Raw genomic sequence first — 17194 nt, 5'->3', positions numbered from 1 at the left:
TTAAAAGTACTCGCAGAGCTTCAGTCGGCATGACTACAAAACCACTAATAAAGCCAGAGATCTGGGTGTAGTGAAGGACTCAGACCTGAATTTCAACAGCCACATTACAACAGTCATTAGGTCTGCTTATTACCACCTGAAGAATATATCGAGGATTAAAAAACTAATGTCACAGCAGGACTTAGAAAAGCTTGTCCATGCTTTTATTTTCAGTCGACTCGACTACTGCAATAGTGTCTTCACAGAAAGCTGCAGCTGATTCAGAACGCTGCTGCACGAGTCCTCACTAACACTAAGAAAGTGGATCACATCAGTCCGGTTCTGAAATCTTTACACTGGCTTCCAGTCGGCCAAAGAATTGATTTTAAAGTACTATTCCTAGTTTTTAAATCATTACATGGTTTAGGACCAAAGTATATTGATGAACTCCTACACAAGCCATCATTACGAGCCATCAAGGTGCCTCAGGTCTTCTGGGACGGATCTGCTATCGGCTCCGAGAGTAACAACAAAACATGGAGAGGCAGCATTAGCTGTTATGCCCCGACACTCTGGAACAAACTACCTGAATCACGTCCGCAGAAACGCTTACCATTTTTAAATCCAGACTAAAAACATATCTCTTTGCCGCTGCTTTTAATTGAGCTGCTCATATTCGAACTACAGTATGCCTTTTAAACATGTATTGTATACCGGTGGTGTTTATTTTATTATTTTTATTATCTTTGCTTTGTAACGCCTGTTGTAAAATGCCATTATATAATGTGTTTTTACTGTATTTATTCATAAAAAGTATTTTAATTTGTTTTGTAAAGCACTTTGAATTGTCGCGTACAGAAAAGTGCTATATAAATAAACTTGCCTCGCCTCGCCTCGCCTCGCCTCGCCTCGCCTCGCCTCGCCTCGCCTCGCCTCGCCTCGCCTCGCCTTGTCTTGCCTTGCCTTGCCTTACACGTCATCCGTCAAAGACTGAAATCTTTCTGTCTGTAGCACTTCAAAAGGTTTTAGTGAGTGAAAGCTCAGGACTTGAAGTATTGTTGCTGTTTTGAGTTAGTTTCTTCATGGTTGATTGCACTTGAAAGTCGCTTTTGGATAAAAGCATCAGCCAAATGAGATGTAAGGAACGGCTGACTTTCGTTTTTCAGTTGTTTACAAGTTGGCTTTAGTTCTGAATTAAAACAACTGTTTAAAAGAGAACTCAAAGGACTTTTAACTGAGCTTTAGTATAACACTAAATCCTTGTTGGTGCATCCCTTTTCATTTGTACATGTTGATTATTGTTCCATTCTCCTTCAGTTCTCCTAACTGTATTTATATATGTGTGACTGTGATCGTACGTCTCCTAACCAGGTGTCTCCTTGTGTCTGTATCTGTAGAGTCATGGAGGCGTGTCCAGAGGATGATGAAGACGATTTCTCCGCTCTGAACGACTCAGAGTTGATGGAGATCTGGAGCACGCCGCCTGAGTCCATCGGTATGAATCTATGTTGGATAGATCTATAATTGATCAGTCTTTCCACTAAACCATCGACTATAACAGAGGAGAAACTAATGCTACGTAGCATTCAGCTAACAGCACTACTGTCCCTATGCTCAGTTTCTGTAGACTGTTGGATATCTATTGTTTATGGAGAGATCGATTTATCTTTTGATTACAGAGAGACAAAGTCCTGATGTACAATAACTTCACTTTTTAAGAATGTATTTTATCCGTCTGAAATTGAGCTTTCCTCTCCATATTGAAGGGGAAATCTGTTGGTGAAGATGTTTCTTCCTTTGCGTTTGTTTTGACACATTTGTGTTTTTATATTTGATCGTTTTGTGAACTTAAGTGCGTTTCTCCTAATGGAAATGTTTTGGGACGTGTTTGCATCTGTTGGCTACCATATTAAACACTAGGAAAAAGTCAAAACCTTAAAGGTGGGGTAGGTAAGTTTGAGAAACCGGCTCGAGATACACTTTTTGTTATATTCCATGGAATGCTCTTAACATCCCGATAGCAATGAAAATCTTAAGTGCTTTGACAAAAAATCCATAAAATAATATCATCTGTGGAAGCTGTAGTACTGTAAAAAGCACGACCAATCATTTTAGCCGGCCCGGCTAAAATAACTGGATGGCCTACCTGCCTGTCAGCCTTCCATCTGTGCACAAACTTATCTCGTGCCCTCATTGGTCATGTGCGCGTTCGTGTGTGTTGGAGGAGGGGCTCTGTAAGGAAGTGGCAGATTTTCTCCGGTTGTGTATTTTCAAATTCTAGCGATCTCGAGCTGGTTTCTCCAAAATTACCTACCCTACCTTTAAGTGATTAAATCATTGTTAAACCTTCATATACTGTAGTCTACCTAAAAGTCCTAACTATACAAAAGTGGAGGCCTATTACATTACATTACATGTCACTTGTTAGACGCTTTTATCCAAAGCGACTTACATACTCAGTACTGTGGACAATCCCCACAGGAGCAATTTGGGGTGAAGTGTCTCAGGGACACAATGACATGCTGACTGCAGTGGGACTCGAACTTGCTATCCCCTGATTCGAAGTCCAGCGCACTATGCACTGAGCCACAGCCTCCCTGTTCCCTCCATATTCAAGGAGAAGTTGGCATCCACTTTATCACTCGTCGTTGGAAATTGAAAATGTAACATCATCCTCTTTTGTGTTTTCCGAAAAAACTCTCAAACATCTCAAATATTTTTATTGCGTGACTGAAATCTCAAGTAGACAGAGTGCTGTAAGTGCTGCCCGCCCGCTGCTCTTTGATTAGATAACGTCTGCTCGGAGCGTAAATCTGAGCTTCCTGGCGGCTCACACGGAGAGATTTTTAGACTGAGGAAGAGGAGGAAGAGGAGAGAGGCTGGACTGAAGCTGCAGGAGATGCTTCCATTAGAGGGGCATCTAAAAGCCCACGCTTCAGTGGGGATGAAATAGAAAGTCCAAACTTGGACAGTGACCTCAAGGTTTACACACACACACACACACACACACACACACACACACACACACACACACACACACACACACACACACACACACAGCTTTGTGAGTGCTGAGCGGATCTTTTAGAGCTGCAGCTGTGTGCAGAGCTGCAGGCATGATTTCTGTTGTGCAATTCTTAAAATATTTGTGCCGCAGTTTCTTTACAGGAGCAGAAACAAACAGTCTTTCTAAAAGTCACTTCTTTATCAACAATGTGCACGGACTAAAGTCACTGTTTCTGTTTTTGTTTTTTTATCAGAGCCAAGTCTTTTAAGGGCACAGATACCAGAGTCTGCACGAGGAGAAGGTAAAAAGGATATTCAATTAATTACTTGAAGCTACTGATATTACAAATATACCTTAAAATAAGTAAAAACAAATTCAAAGTATAGTTTTAACACTTAACCCTTATGTTGTGTTCGGGTCTCCCGTGACCCTCTTCAAGTTCAAATTATATAATAACTACTAGTTTTTTTTTTATCGGACCAAGGCTTCATGATATCCTCCACAACAGCTATATAAACACTACACAACTGATTTAAAGTGGACCTATCATGTTTTCAAAATACCAAACAGATCATGCATTTTAGCCATGCCTCATTTCGCTCTATGTGTTGTTTGCTGTCTACGGGTCTGATTTTGTGAGCTGCAGCTGACCACGCCCCCCTGCAGGAGAGGGGAGCCGTGCTCTGATCAGCTGCTGGGCTGTCAGAAGAGGGGGAGAAAAAGAGATCTCCGTCCTCCGTGTTTTATTATAGCCTATATAGAGTCGTTATCAGTGGCGGCTGGTGGAAAATATTTTAGGTGGGGCTGTGGAAATGGTGATCAAACAATACTAGAGGGGTCCGGGGGGATGCTCCCCCGGTAATTTTTTTTGAGCAAAGACCCCTTAAATCATGACTTCTGGTGATGTTAGAGGGGGGGGGGAGAAGGACAATTTGAGGCTTAAAAATATGAGAAGACTGATCAATACCTCCATAACTTCAGTGTGGTTAGCTATGAATCTTCCAAAACTTCCAAACTCCTTGTCCTGGACATAGTTTCTACAGCATAAACTGTGCAACAGTACAGTAGGCCCACACAAACTGCAGAACACCGGGGCTTTGGGAACACTGATTTAATTCCCATTTAACCTGTTAAGGGGCTTTTTTCCCCCCGTTTTTTTTCTCACGAAACTGTGTCTCAGGGCTTCTTAAAATGTAATAAACTATTCATGTGTCCTACTCAGAGGAAACGCAGCTGACTGATGATATGAACCATGTTTACCGAAACAAAACACAAGTCTCACAAGAAGCGTCTAAATGAGCCCTGAGCGAAAAATGCTAACGCACTCTAGGTATAAATCAATCGATATACTTATCGGATATGCACAAACAAGCTTACAAGCTGAGATTCCACATATTCTAGAAATATAAGTATCATCACTGAGCGATCAGAACTCGCGACAGGGGAAGCAAATACAGACATCACACGACGTAGCTTTAGGTAGCAAAACACGGAGATATGCTCACCTTTTGCAGAATAACAATTCTGATCAAAAACGAGAAAAACGCAGCTGAAGGTTAATCCATAGGTTAATCCAATGTGTCTGTCACTTTGAAAAATGATTGATGATCCATAATTCAATTTTTATGTCAAAAACTGAGTTTTCATTAGCTGCTTAGTTAGTAGCTTCAGAGTGTATGACAGCTTCCTGTTTTGTCTCCTTGGATACGAGTCCAAACAACTCACAGACTGCACCGGGCGCTCACGTAGGAGCCCTGTGACCATCATATTTGACGACGCTGATTGGCTGAAATTATGTTTTCGCGGCATAGTTTACACGTTACAGATAGCAACAGTCAGCTGCCAGTGGCTGCTGCTGCACTGGTTGAGGGCTCCTCTCTTAGCGCCCAGACGAGAGAAGGTACACGGGCAAGGCCAGGCAGGAAACATGTGACTTATCAGTAACTTTAGACATCGTAACACAATTTTAAACGAGATTTTATTGTAGATTATACATTTTACTGATACCAATTATATAATATTTACCTTGTTCATTAAAAATAAAAATAAAAATATATATTTTTTTTTAAATATATTTTTTATTTTTATTTTTAAATATGGGAAGAGGTGGGGCGGCGCCCCTATGGACCGGCTGCCACTGGTCGTTATTCATTTGTTTTAAAGCTCAATAAATAACAAAGAAGACCTTTGACCGGCACTTTTCTAATTTTGTCCGGAAGATTTAAACTTTAACGGACATCTTGACCGGCGAAAGAAACTGAAACTGAAACTCTGCCGCACGGTCCTCTCGTTCCTTGGAAGAGGCGGAGAGGTGGGTGTTTGTCATCTGCTGGTGGACTAACCGGAGATAATTACAGTGCTTGCCTCGACGGGGAGGGATTGCATTGAATTAAAGCAGCGGGAGCAAATGCTTGCCTCGGGGAGGGAGAAAAAAAGCCACAGCGGAGAATAAACAGAAGGGTAACCATGGTAACTATGGGCGGGAAGTCTTCTTCGCTGCTTTTGTGGCAGACTACAGCGCCACTTACAGGCCTGGCATATGTACTACAGCGTCTCCAGCGCTTTCGAGCGGCAATGGCCGGCCGTGGCCCAACCCCACATTCCCCTGATAGGTGGAGAGTTGGCCCAATAGCGGTAACGCCACTTCTGTGACGACATAGAAGTGTTCAAATCTGGATCAGTCTGTATCAGATCCGTTGCAGCCCCATTTTTTAGAGATTTGGGTATGGAGGAAAATAGAGAGGGTTGTGTTTTCTGACACTTGGTGAGTTCCCTGGAATCATGTATAAAAGACGTACAAAAGTGCATTTTGCATGATAGGTCCCCTTTAAACAATTTTTGCCAAGTCTGAAGGTCTCTAAAAAAAAAAAGTGTATAATTTGGTGTTCGGGTCTGGGGAGACCCAGCAGCATTGTTGTGGGTCACTCGGGGTCACGTGTGCAATATGTGGTGTAATGTGTTTCGGGCCATAACATTAAATTACAACAGGATTGTACGGTTATGAATGCATTATAAGTTAGTTATGATGTAGTTAAAACAATATTAGATGATAGTCATTTTTTTGAGTGTTTTGGACTGAGATAAATCATGGCTCAAAACTGACCCGCGAACACCATGAACGGTAACAGCTTTCAAACACAACACAAGGGTTAACTCAATTTGTTCCCTTTGCTATTATACATCAATCTTGACCTCATTGCATTTCATTTTGTATTCCAAACTACACACTCTTTTTTATGTAACTAACCTGTGCTTATATTTGATTAAGAAGTAGGTTAGTTTCTCATAACTGATCCTTTTCAATAGATGAAATATGTTCTTGAAGAAACGGGAAATTCAAATGTTTTTTTTTAGCTTTTTTAAGATATTTTAGATATTTTCTTGAAACTGCTGCTCTCTCATTTTGTAGAATAAAAAAGGAGATCTAAAGAACTTTTTATTAAAAAAAAACTAAATATGGTTTGAACCAAGTCTGTTTCAGTCCCTGGTGTTTCCTCTGTTTCTGTTTGTAGATGCTGAAACATCGGAGAGCATCAACACAGACTGCAGCAGCTCCACAGGTCTGCAAGCAAAACACTTTATATTCCTTTCTTAGTGTTTAGTTATTTATGTATTCATTCCACACGTGGCAGTTATCTGAACATGTACAATAGGGTGGTCCTTAAAATTGAGAGTCGGAAAGTCTAAGCTCCAACCCCCAGAATTCATTCTATTAGTCAAGAAGACTCTCCTGGTGAATGTTTTCCTCAATCTGACAACATGTACCCCCCCCTCATCGACCTGGAAGTGTAGCCTCAGTTGCAGCACCGTGCATGAGGGGGGGGGGGGGTACATGTTGTCAGATTGAGGTGTGTGAGATTTTAAGGACCACCCTACGTGAGGCTAAACTTCAAGGTTGATGAGGGAGGGGTAAATGTTGTTGGAATTTGAATACAATTCACCAGGAGAGTTTTCTTGACTATCATAATGAAGTGTGTGTGTGTGTGTGTGTGTGTGTGTGTGTGTGTGTGTGTGTGTGTGTGTGTGTGTGTGTGTGTGTGTGTGTGTGTGTGTGTGTGTGTGTGTGTGTGTGTGTGTGTGTGGTGTGTGTGTGTGTGTGTGTGTGTGTGTGTGTGTGTGTGGTGTGTGTGTGTGTGTGTGTGTGTGTGTGTGTGTGTGTGTGTGTGTGTGTGTGTGTGTGTGTGTGTGTGTGTGTGTGTGTGTGTGTGTGTGTGTGTGTGTGTGTGTGTGTGTGTGTGTGTGTGTGTGTGTGTGTGTGTGTGTGTGTGTGTGTGTGTGTGTGTGTCAGAGAGACGCTGTGATCACGACACACACTCGGTGTCTCTCTCCGAGGTGAAGCGCTCCGGTCCGGCTGGAGTTCATCACGTCAGAGTCCAGCTGAAATCCTACGAGCCTCAGAAACTCCACCAGTCTCTGAAGCTGTACTGCAGCAAGTGCTCTACACTGTAGGAACTCACACACACACACACACACACACACACACTCACACACCACTCACACTAACAACAAGTTAAACGAACTGTTAAATTAAATATTCCCCCTCTGGTCTCAGGCAGGAAGTCCCAGATGACGAGATGTTGGCGGGTCTCTTCTCCGAGGCGTCACGAGACTCCGGCCCCTTCAGCCCCCCCGACTGGGCGGTCTCTGGGCAGGTCGACGTCCCCGGAAACCCCCCGGGATCCAAGACACGAACTCTGGGAGTCCACCTGTCCACAGAGTTCATGTACAAGCAGCTCCTCTTCCTCATGGGTAACACAACCAACAGTTAAAATGTTATATTCAAGATTTAAAGTATGTAGTGTCTCTACTTTAAAGAGTCCTCTCCTGCTGATGTTCAGGTGTATATCAGTATGTAGTGTCTCTACTTTAAAGAGTCCTCTCCTGCTGATGTTCAGGTGTATATCAGTATGTAGTGTCTCGACTTTAAAGAGTCCTCTCCTGCTGATGTTCAGGTGTATATCAGTATGTAGTGTCTCTACTTTAAAGAGTCCTCTCCTGCTGATGTTCAGGTGTATATCAGTATGTAGTGTCTCTACTTTAAAGAGTCCTCTCCTGCTGATGTTCAGGTGTATATCAGTATGTAGTGTCTCTACTTTAAAGAGTCCTCTCCTGCTGATGTTCAGGTGTATATCAGTATGTAGTGTCTCTACTTTAAAGAGTCCTCTCCTGCTGGTGTTCAGGTGTATATCAGTATGTAGTGTCTCTACTTTAAAGAGTCCTCTCCTGCTGGTGTTCAGGTGTATATCAGTATGTAGTGTCTCTACTTTAAAGAGTCCTCTCCTGCTGATGTTCAGGTGTATATCAGTATGTAGTGTCTCTACTTTAAAGAGTCCTCTCCTGCTGGTGTTCAGGTGTATATCAGTATGTAGTGTCTCTACTTTAAAGAGTCCTCTCCTGCTGATGTTCAGGTGTATATCAGTATGTAGTGTCTCTACTTTAAAGAGTCCTTTCCTGCTGATGTTCAGGTGTATATCAGTATGTAGTGTCTCTACTTTAAAGAGTCCTCTCCTGCTGATGTTCAGGTGTATATCAGTATGTAGTGTCTCTACTTTAAAGAGTCCTCTCCTGCTGGTGTTCAGGTGTATATCAGTATGTAGTGTCTCTACTTTAAAGAGTCCTCTCCTGCTGATGTTCAGGTGTATATCAGTATGTAGTGTCTCTACTTTAAAGAGTCCTCTCCTGCTGATGTTCAGGTGTATATCAGTATGTAGTGTCTCTACTTTAAAGAGTCCTCTCCTGCTGGTGTTCAGGTGTATATCAGTATGTAGTGTCTCTACTTTAAAGAGTCCTCTCCTGCTGATGTTCAGGTGTATATCAGTATGTAGTGTCTCTACTTTAAAGAGTCCTCTCCTGCTGATGTTCAGGTGTATATCAGTATGTAGTGTCTCTACTTTAAAGAGTCCTCTCCTGCTGATGTTCAGGTGTATATCAGTATGTAGTGTCTCTACTTTAAAGAGTCCTCTCCTGCTGATGTTCAGGTGTATATCAGTATGTAGTGTCTCTACTTTAAAGAGTCCTCTCCTGCTGATGTTCAGGTGTATATCAGTATGTAGTGTCTCTACTTTAAAGAGTCCTCTCCTGCTGATGTTCAGGTGTATATCAGTATGTAGTGTCTCTACTTTAAAGAGTCCTCTCATGCTGATGTTCAGGTGTATATCAGTATGTAGTGTCTCTACTTTAAAGAGTCCTCTCCTGCTGATGTTCTGGTGTATATCAGTATGTAGTGTCTCTACTTTAAAGAGTCCTCTCATGCTGATGTTCAGGTGTATATCAGTATGTAGTGTCTCTACTTTAAAGAGTCCTCTCCTGCTGATGTTCAGGTGTATATCAGTATGTAGTGTCTCGACTTTAAAGAGTCCTCTCCTGCTGATGTTCAGGTGTATATCAGTATGTAGTGTCTCTACTTTAAAGAGTCCTCTCCTGCTGATGTTCAAGTGTATATCAGTATGTAGTGTCTCTACTTTAAAGAGTCCTCTCCTGCTGATGTTCAAGTGTATATCAGTATGTAGTGTCTCTACTTTAAAGAGTCCTCTCCTGCTGATGTTCAGGTGTATATCAGTATGTAGTGTCTCTACTTTAAAGAGTCCTCTCCTGCTGATGTTCAGGTGTATATCAGTATGTAGTGTCTCTACTTTAAAGAGTCCTCTCCTGCTGGTGTTCAGGTGTATATCAGTATGTAGTGTCTCTACTTTAAAGAGTCCTCTCCTGCTGATGTTCAGGTGTATATCAGTATGTAGTGTCTCTACTTTAAAGAGTCCTCTCTTGTTGATGTTCAGGTGTATATCCGTATGTAGTGTCTCTACTTTAAAGAGTCCTCTCCTGCTGATGTTCAGGTGTATATCAGTATGTAGTGTCTCTACTTTAAAGAGTCCTCTCCTGCTGATGTTCAGGTTCATATCAGTATCCAGTGTCTCTACTTTAAAGAGTCCTCTCCTGCTGATGTTCTGGTGTATATCCGTATGTAGTGTCTCTACTTTAAAGAGTCCTCTCCTGCTGATGATCAGGTGTATATCAGTATGTAGTGTCTCTACTTTAAAGAGTCCTCTCCTGCTGATGTTCAGGTTCATATCAGTATCCAGTGTCTCTACTTTAAAGAGTCCTCTCCAACCCCCAAAAAGCATAGTAGGGCCTCTTCAAGTTTTTCTCTTTGCATCAGATCCCTGCTGACGGAGGTTTTGTTGTTGCAGGTTCCTCTCTGGAGGAAACGTGTGTCCTCTCGTCCGGTTACCAGAACATCGTCCCTGTGAGGTCGTCTGGAGGTCAACTGACTCTGCTCCACCCGTCTGCCCCGTTCCTGTTCAGAGGCACGAGGACATACTACGGGTACACTTAGAGCTCCTTTAGATCAGTCATACGCTACATTTTATAGCAAACAAGCAGACATTTCTACTCTGGTAGCAAAGAGCTGATTCTCTGTCTGTTACTTTAGATGAAAATAAGGAGCCCCTCCCCACGCCCCTCTGAGAGAGATTTGGTTAAAAAGAACACAATGGTGCTCTAGGAGGAGATTCAGGTGATAAGGTGGGGGGGGGGGGGTTACCTTGGTTGGTGATTGGCTAATGGTTACACAAGCCAAAACATCGTGATGACATCATAAAGTGGCCAAAATCTGATCAGCTCATTTTCAGACAGGTTTTTATAGAAATGGATCAAAAAGAGAGAGAATCTTTGTTCCTGAAACTTTCAGAGTCTCTTTACACAGAGGGGACACATGGTGATGAAGAAGAGACATGAAGAAGAGGGGACACATGTTGATGTAGAAGAGACATGAAGAAGAGGGGACACATGTTGATGTAGAAGAGACATGAAGAAGAGGGGACACATGTTGATGTAGAAGAGACATGAAGAAGAGGGGACACATGTTGATGTAGAAGAGACATGAAGAAGAGGGGACACATGCTGATGTAGAAGAGACATGAAGAAGAGGGGACACATGTTGATGGAGAAGAGACATGAAGAAGAGGGGACACATGTTGATGTAGAAGAGACATGAAGAAGAGGGGACACATGTTGATGTAGAAGAGACATGAAGAAGAGGGGACACATGTTGATGTAGAAGAGACATGAAGAAGAGGGGACACATGTTGATGTAGAAGAGACATGAAGAAGAGGGGACACATGTTGATGTAGGAGAGACATGAAGAAGAGGGGACACATGTTGATGTAGAAGAGACATGAAGAAGAGGGGACACATGTTGATGTAGAAGAGACATGAAGAAGAGGGGACACATGTTGATGTAGAAGAGACATGAAGAAGAGGGGACACATGTTGATGTAGGAGAGACATGAACAAGAGGGGACACATGTTGATGTAGGAGAGACATGAACAAGAGGGGACACATGTTGATGTAGGAGAGACATGAAGAAGAGGGGACACATGTTGATGTAGAAGAGACATGAAGAAGAGGGGACACATGTTGATGTAGAAGAGACATGAAGAAGAGGGGACACATGTTGATGTAGAAGAGACATGAAGAAGAGGGTTTTGCATAATAGGTGACCTTAAATGCCTGTACCAACACACACCTTAAATGCCTGTGCCAACACACACCTTAAATGCCTGTACCAACACACACCTTAGATGCCTGTACCAACACACACCTTAAATGCCTGTACCAACACACACCTTAAATGCCTGTACCAACACACACCTTAAATGCCTGTACCAACACACACCTTAAATGCCTGTGCCAACACACACCTTAGATGCCTGTGCCAACACACACCTTAAATGCCTGTACCAACACACACCTTAAATGCCTGTGCCAACACACACCTTAGATGCCTGTGCCAACACACACCTTAAATGCCTGTACCAACACACACCTTAAATGCCTGTACCAACACACACCTTAAATGCCTGTGCCAACACACACCTTAAATGCCTGTACCAACACACACCTTAAATCCCTGTACCAACACACACCTTAGATGCCTGTACCAACACACACCTTAAATGCCTGTACCAACACACACCTTAAATGCCTGTACCAACACACACCTTAGATGCCTGTACCAACACACACCTTAAATGCCTGTACCAACACACACCTTAGATGCCTGTACCAACACACACCTTAAATGCCTGTACCAACACACACCTTAAATGCCTGTACCAACACACACCTTAAATGCCTGTACCAACACACACCTTAAATGCCTGTGCCAACACACACCTTAGATGCCTGTGCCAACACACACCTTAAATGCCTGTACCAACACACACCTTAGATGCCTGTACCAACACACACCTTAAATGCCTGTACCAACACACACCTTAAATGCCTGTACCAACACACACCTTAAATGCCTGTACCAACACACACCTTAAATGCCTGTACCAACACACACCTTAAATGCCTGTGCCAACACACACCTTAGATGCCTGTACCAACACACACCTTAAATGCCTGTACCAACACACACCTTAAATGCCTGTACCAACACACACCTTAAATGCCTGTGCCAACACACACCTTAAATGCCTGTGCCAACACACACCTTAAATGCCTGTACCAACACACACCTTAAATGCCTGTGCCATAGGGAATCGGACAGCGACACCCGATGGCACACACAGTGAATAACACCCAAACATGAAGTCATTCAAATGGCTCTTCCAATGAGCATTAGCCCCGAAAAGCTCCGGTCCTCTTGATGTTTCCTGTGTGTTTCAGGTGTGAGCGATGCTCTGAGGCTGCAGTGAGGGAACCTGTGTGTGCAGGAGGAGGCAGAATACTGGATGAGAAGATCATCGCAGAAGGTGAGAGAGAGGACTTTCAGACAATACCTGAATCTTTCTTTAGTTTCTGAACTCCTCGCTCTTTCACTCAAACTTTGAGTCGTTCTCCTGACTCAGCTGTTTGTTTCAGGCTGATCTCAGGTCTGTTAGCTTTGCTCCTCACATATGTGTGTGTGTGTGTTTTAACGTCTCCTCTGGTTCCTCAGCTCTGGGCGTGGTCCCGCTGCGTTTCGTCCTCCTGATGAAGCTCGAGCTGCGGGACGTTTCCGACTCGCTGCACGTCTTCCTGTGGAGAAGCGCCGTGAGTTACACCCCGTTTAAAAAGCTGCTGACTCAGGATCAGAGGAGATTAGATCATGAGGAGGAGAGATTAAAAAGTTACTGCTGTGTGTCTTAATGTATATATATATGGACCTACTGTGACCTGCATGGCATGTGTGTGTTATTCGTCACTGTGTGTGTGCAACCAAATTCATCTCCTCTGATAATAAATACTTTTTTTTATCACGGGGAAAATGTGACCGGTAAAATAGAATCAAATATTTTAATGCATGAGAAGTAAAGATGTGCAATAAAATACAGATATTGATTTATGTGAAAGAAAAAGATCATTTCAAACAAAGTTACATTAAAAGTATTTATGTTAACGAAATAAGTTAATAAAAATGTACAATAAAAGATTAAATGAAATAAAAGGAATACAAATATTTATGACGTCAGCCACCCTGCGGAGAAAAGCCATCTCGGCCCCTAGTATCCGCCATCTCGTTCTTTCGGTCATGACACAAAATAATTATAATAAAAGATATAATAAACACAAATATTTATATGAACATAACATAAGTTAAAGAAAAGTGTGCCAATAAAAGAAAATAGGATATAAATATTCAAATAAACAAAATTGAAAATGTGCAATAAAGATTTGTATAAATAACAGAAGTTAAGTTAAAAAGGTGAAATAAAAAACACATTAAAATAAAAATATGTCTTGTAGGAATGAGATGTCTCTGATATGATGAGGGAGTGTGTTTTCTCCGGCTCTAAATACGTGGAGTGATATGTTTGGACTGACAGCAAAGACTACTTTTATATCAGTGAAAATAACAAGGAACGTTTTGATGAAATCTAAACTCTTCTGCAGAGATCTGAAGTTCTGACATCAAATAAACATCTTAACGGGAAAAAAACACATGATGAAACCACCGGAAACTGTTCAGAAAGAGTTGTGTATATTTTAATGAGTGATGATGATGACGACGACGATTATGATGACGACGATGACGACGATGATGATTATGTTTTGTCTCTCTCATCAGGAGGAGTTCTTCGGCGTGTCAGCGGAGGACGCGGCAGCCAATCAGGAAGCTCAGGACATAATCAGCCAATCAATGGACTCCCTCTGTCCAGCAGGGGGCAGCACCGGTACATCTGTTATTATTACATTACATTCAGGGTTCGTACGGTCATTAAAAACCTGGAAAAGTCAAGGAAATTTAACTAAAGTTGCATCAAATATAATTTATATTTTATCTAATCGCCGAAATAGTAATACTATAATGATAATAAATACTGTATCGTATAGTAAGGAAATGTAAAATGGCATTTAACTGTCGAGGTATTTTGCTGGGGAGAGATGTTTACAATCACGCCCTCTAGTTGATTTGTTTTAGATAGGCACGACATGTTTCATATGCAGACCTTATTTTCCTGTTCCATGTTAAAATAAACCATTTTCAGTGGTACCGCTGAGAAAGAGTACTTTCTTTGGTCATGGAAAATTAGGTAAAGGTCATGGAGAAGTCATTGAAAATCATTGGTGAAAAAGTGTATGAACCAAGCCCCCAGGAAGTGCGCCGGACTCTGAGGAAAATATTCGTTGTGGCCAAACGGCGGTACTACACTTCCGTATAGGTTGCTGGGCCCGGAAAGACTTTTTCCCATTGACTAACATGGGGAAAGAGACGTCTGTAAATCGTTGGATAATTTTTTTTAAACTAAATAAGCTACCCAGTATGAACACTTGTATAGCCCTTATTAAAAACATTCAGTCCTCAAGTTGTAAAATGTGCTAATAACGTTATTCTGAGAGTTATTTCCCTCAGCATTATGAACGCGGATCCAACCCACGGGACCGCGCCGCCCGGCACGTTCATGTGGCGTGTTCAGCACTACATGAGTTGTACCTTTACCCATGGATGCACAATAAGAACGGATTATCAATTATCCATTATATATGATTATATGAATGCTTTCGTGACGTTTCGCTCTCTCAAAAGTTGGGCCATTTTGTCTTCATGCGCCACTGAGCAACTCTCATAGGAAAGAACGAGACCCCGCCTCCCACGCTGTATCCAGTTCTTATTATACATCCATGAGATGAACCCTGTACATTACATTCATTCAAACAGCTGGAGTAAAGAGATGAAAGTCCTGCAACATTATACACGAGTTACTAACTGATACATCTGCTTATTTAGAACGAGTAGATACACAGATCAGCCTTTCGTGGATTAGGGAGGAATAAATATGATAGGAAGTGCATCGTAAACATAATCAAAGTACAAACCAGAGCCAGTTGGATGAGCAACTGGTTTGGTTCTCTCCTAAAATAAGAAAATAAAAAATGTCATGTGACGTTAGCTAACTACAGGAAGTTTGATCATGGGCTTTCCTCCTTTTCATATAATATTATTTCCCGATATTTTTCCTATAATTTCCCCATATTTGAGAAAAAAAGACACTTTCTTTAATAATGCAATTTAACACAGAGTGAATTGTTGATTTACAAACGTGAACCTTGTAGGTAAAGTTTCCCATGAAGCAACACATGCACCGTTTTGAGTTTCTTGTACCGTTTTAAAGAAGGACTAAAAGTCAATCGTTGGTTGAACCCAGGGCCGGTACTGAAGTGGGCCGGTCGGACGATGTGGGCCGGTCGGATACATTTACTAGCAGTATTTACTTGCGGCACCGAGGTGGGCCGGTCGGATAAGTCACTAGCACACCCCAGTAAAAAATAGACACAAATAAATAAATAAATAAGAGTGGTAAAAGCAGAGGTAGTAGCGATGACAGTGCAACGAGATACAATAGTGAATGTGCATATTTACACTTACAGTCGAAAAACGTTAAGTGTAGAAAGCTGTATAATTGTAGTGTATTTCTGACTGTTCACAAAGGGTTTTAGTAACACTGAGTCCAGGTGTTTCATATCGATGTTCTGTTCCCTCAGCTGAGCGGCCATGGATGGATCTTTGTCTGACAAAGTACCAAAGTGTGGATGACGATGGTCTGAACCAAATCTGCTACCAGATCAGCCACAGCACCTTCACCCGCCCGTCAGCACCACCCAACCCGACCGTCAGCGCCTCCCAACGCTAACCCCGCCTGATTTAAAGGCCGTCGTTAAAACCTGCTTAAAAAAAAAAAACTGTTCCTGTTTTAATCTTTGTGTATTTTACATTATCTGTGCTGTTTATTTGTATTTATTGGATTAAATTGGATACATGTACATAAATGTTGCTGCAAAAATGTGTAAAACTGACATCTGACTGTTTTTTAATGAAGTGTTTCAATAAAGAGTAATTTGCTTTTACAACATACTGTTTTGTGGAGTCACAGCGCCCTCTGCTGCTCAGCTGACCACATGACGCATGATTTATTTAACACTTGTTTTTATCCTTAAAGGGCCCATGTCATGCTTTTCCGGTTATTACCCGGCCCCTTGTGTGTTATGAAGGTTTGTCTGCATGTGAACGGTCTGCAGAGTCAAAACCCTCAAAGTACACCCTGTAGTGAGTAAAACTCTAACACAGAAAAGACCTGTCTATGCTGCCCCAGAACGCCTCGTTGGACATTTCTCATTTTCCATTGTTTACTTCCTGGGTTCTGTGATGTGTGAACACCCAAATCAACAACACATGACCGGATTGGCCCAAATGGACCAATCTGTGGAGCACCTCACACACCAGGATCCCTTAGCTAACTAACAGGGAGTCCCCATTGACTTGCATAGAGCTCCCTGAACGCTGGTAATAGACGAGTTGGGATGGCGGAGAGATGCTCTCTGCAGACCCATTCTCACAGCGTTATAAACCTTTTTCTAACTCAATATCAAGCCACACTTATTGTTTTCACTTCGGCTGTGAGTGTTTGTGTGTGCTCAGGATGAGTTTCGCTGTGTCTCGCTGTATCGCTGACCCGGAAGCCTGTCCTGTCGCAGCAGCAACGAGCCTCGCAACGTCCCGACCAATCAGAGCACACTGGGCTCACAGGGAGGGGGGGGGGGGGAGGAGCTCCAACAAGCCATTTAGGACAGAGAGTGAATACCCATACTATACAGAGATGCTGTATGAGAAACCAATGTGAGTTTGGAAAATTGCACAATTTAAATATATTCTAGTAGACCTCAACTATGGAATTATGATCAGTAGAAATGGCCATGACATGGGCCTTTAAGATATATA

General features: G+C 42.2%; 1 protein-coding gene across 2 annotated transcripts in view; it reads left to right on the top strand.

Annotated features, from left to right (window-relative positions):
- pot1 (protection of telomeres 1 homolog) overlaps positions 1-16323 on the top strand; it is a 95092-nt gene extending 78769 nt beyond the window's left edge. The window contains exons 12-21 of one of the 2 annotated variants that reach the window (XM_034126775.1): positions 1377-1474; positions 3240-3287; positions 6499-6546; positions 7275-7431; positions 7539-7735; positions 10174-10309; positions 12664-12749; positions 12935-13029; positions 14045-14150; positions 15961-16323. In XM_034126775.1, coding sequence (XP_033982666.1) covers positions 1377-1474; positions 3240-3287; positions 6499-6546; positions 7275-7431; positions 7539-7735; positions 10174-10309; positions 12664-12749; positions 12935-13029; positions 14045-14150; positions 15961-16109 — 1120 coding nt within the window. In that variant the 3' untranslated portion in view covers positions 16110-16323. The remainder of the gene's footprint in view (positions 1-1376; positions 1475-3239; positions 3288-6498; positions 6547-7274; positions 7432-7538; positions 7736-10173; positions 10310-12663; positions 12750-12934; positions 13030-14044; positions 14151-15960) is intronic. The other variant, XM_034126776.1, reaches the window with a different exon arrangement.
- The last annotated feature ends 871 nt before the right edge of the window (positions 16324-17194 follow it).

The sequence above is a fragment of the Trematomus bernacchii genome, unplaced genomic scaffold (genome assembly GCF_902827165.1).
Source record: "Trematomus bernacchii unplaced genomic scaffold, fTreBer1.1, whole genome shotgun sequence".
In the NCBI taxonomy this organism is placed as follows: domain Eukaryota; kingdom Metazoa; phylum Chordata; class Actinopteri; order Perciformes; family Nototheniidae; genus Trematomus; species Trematomus bernacchii.
The sequence above is the reverse complement of the archived record's forward strand: the minus strand, read 5'-3'. Positions and strand labels throughout refer to the sequence as shown.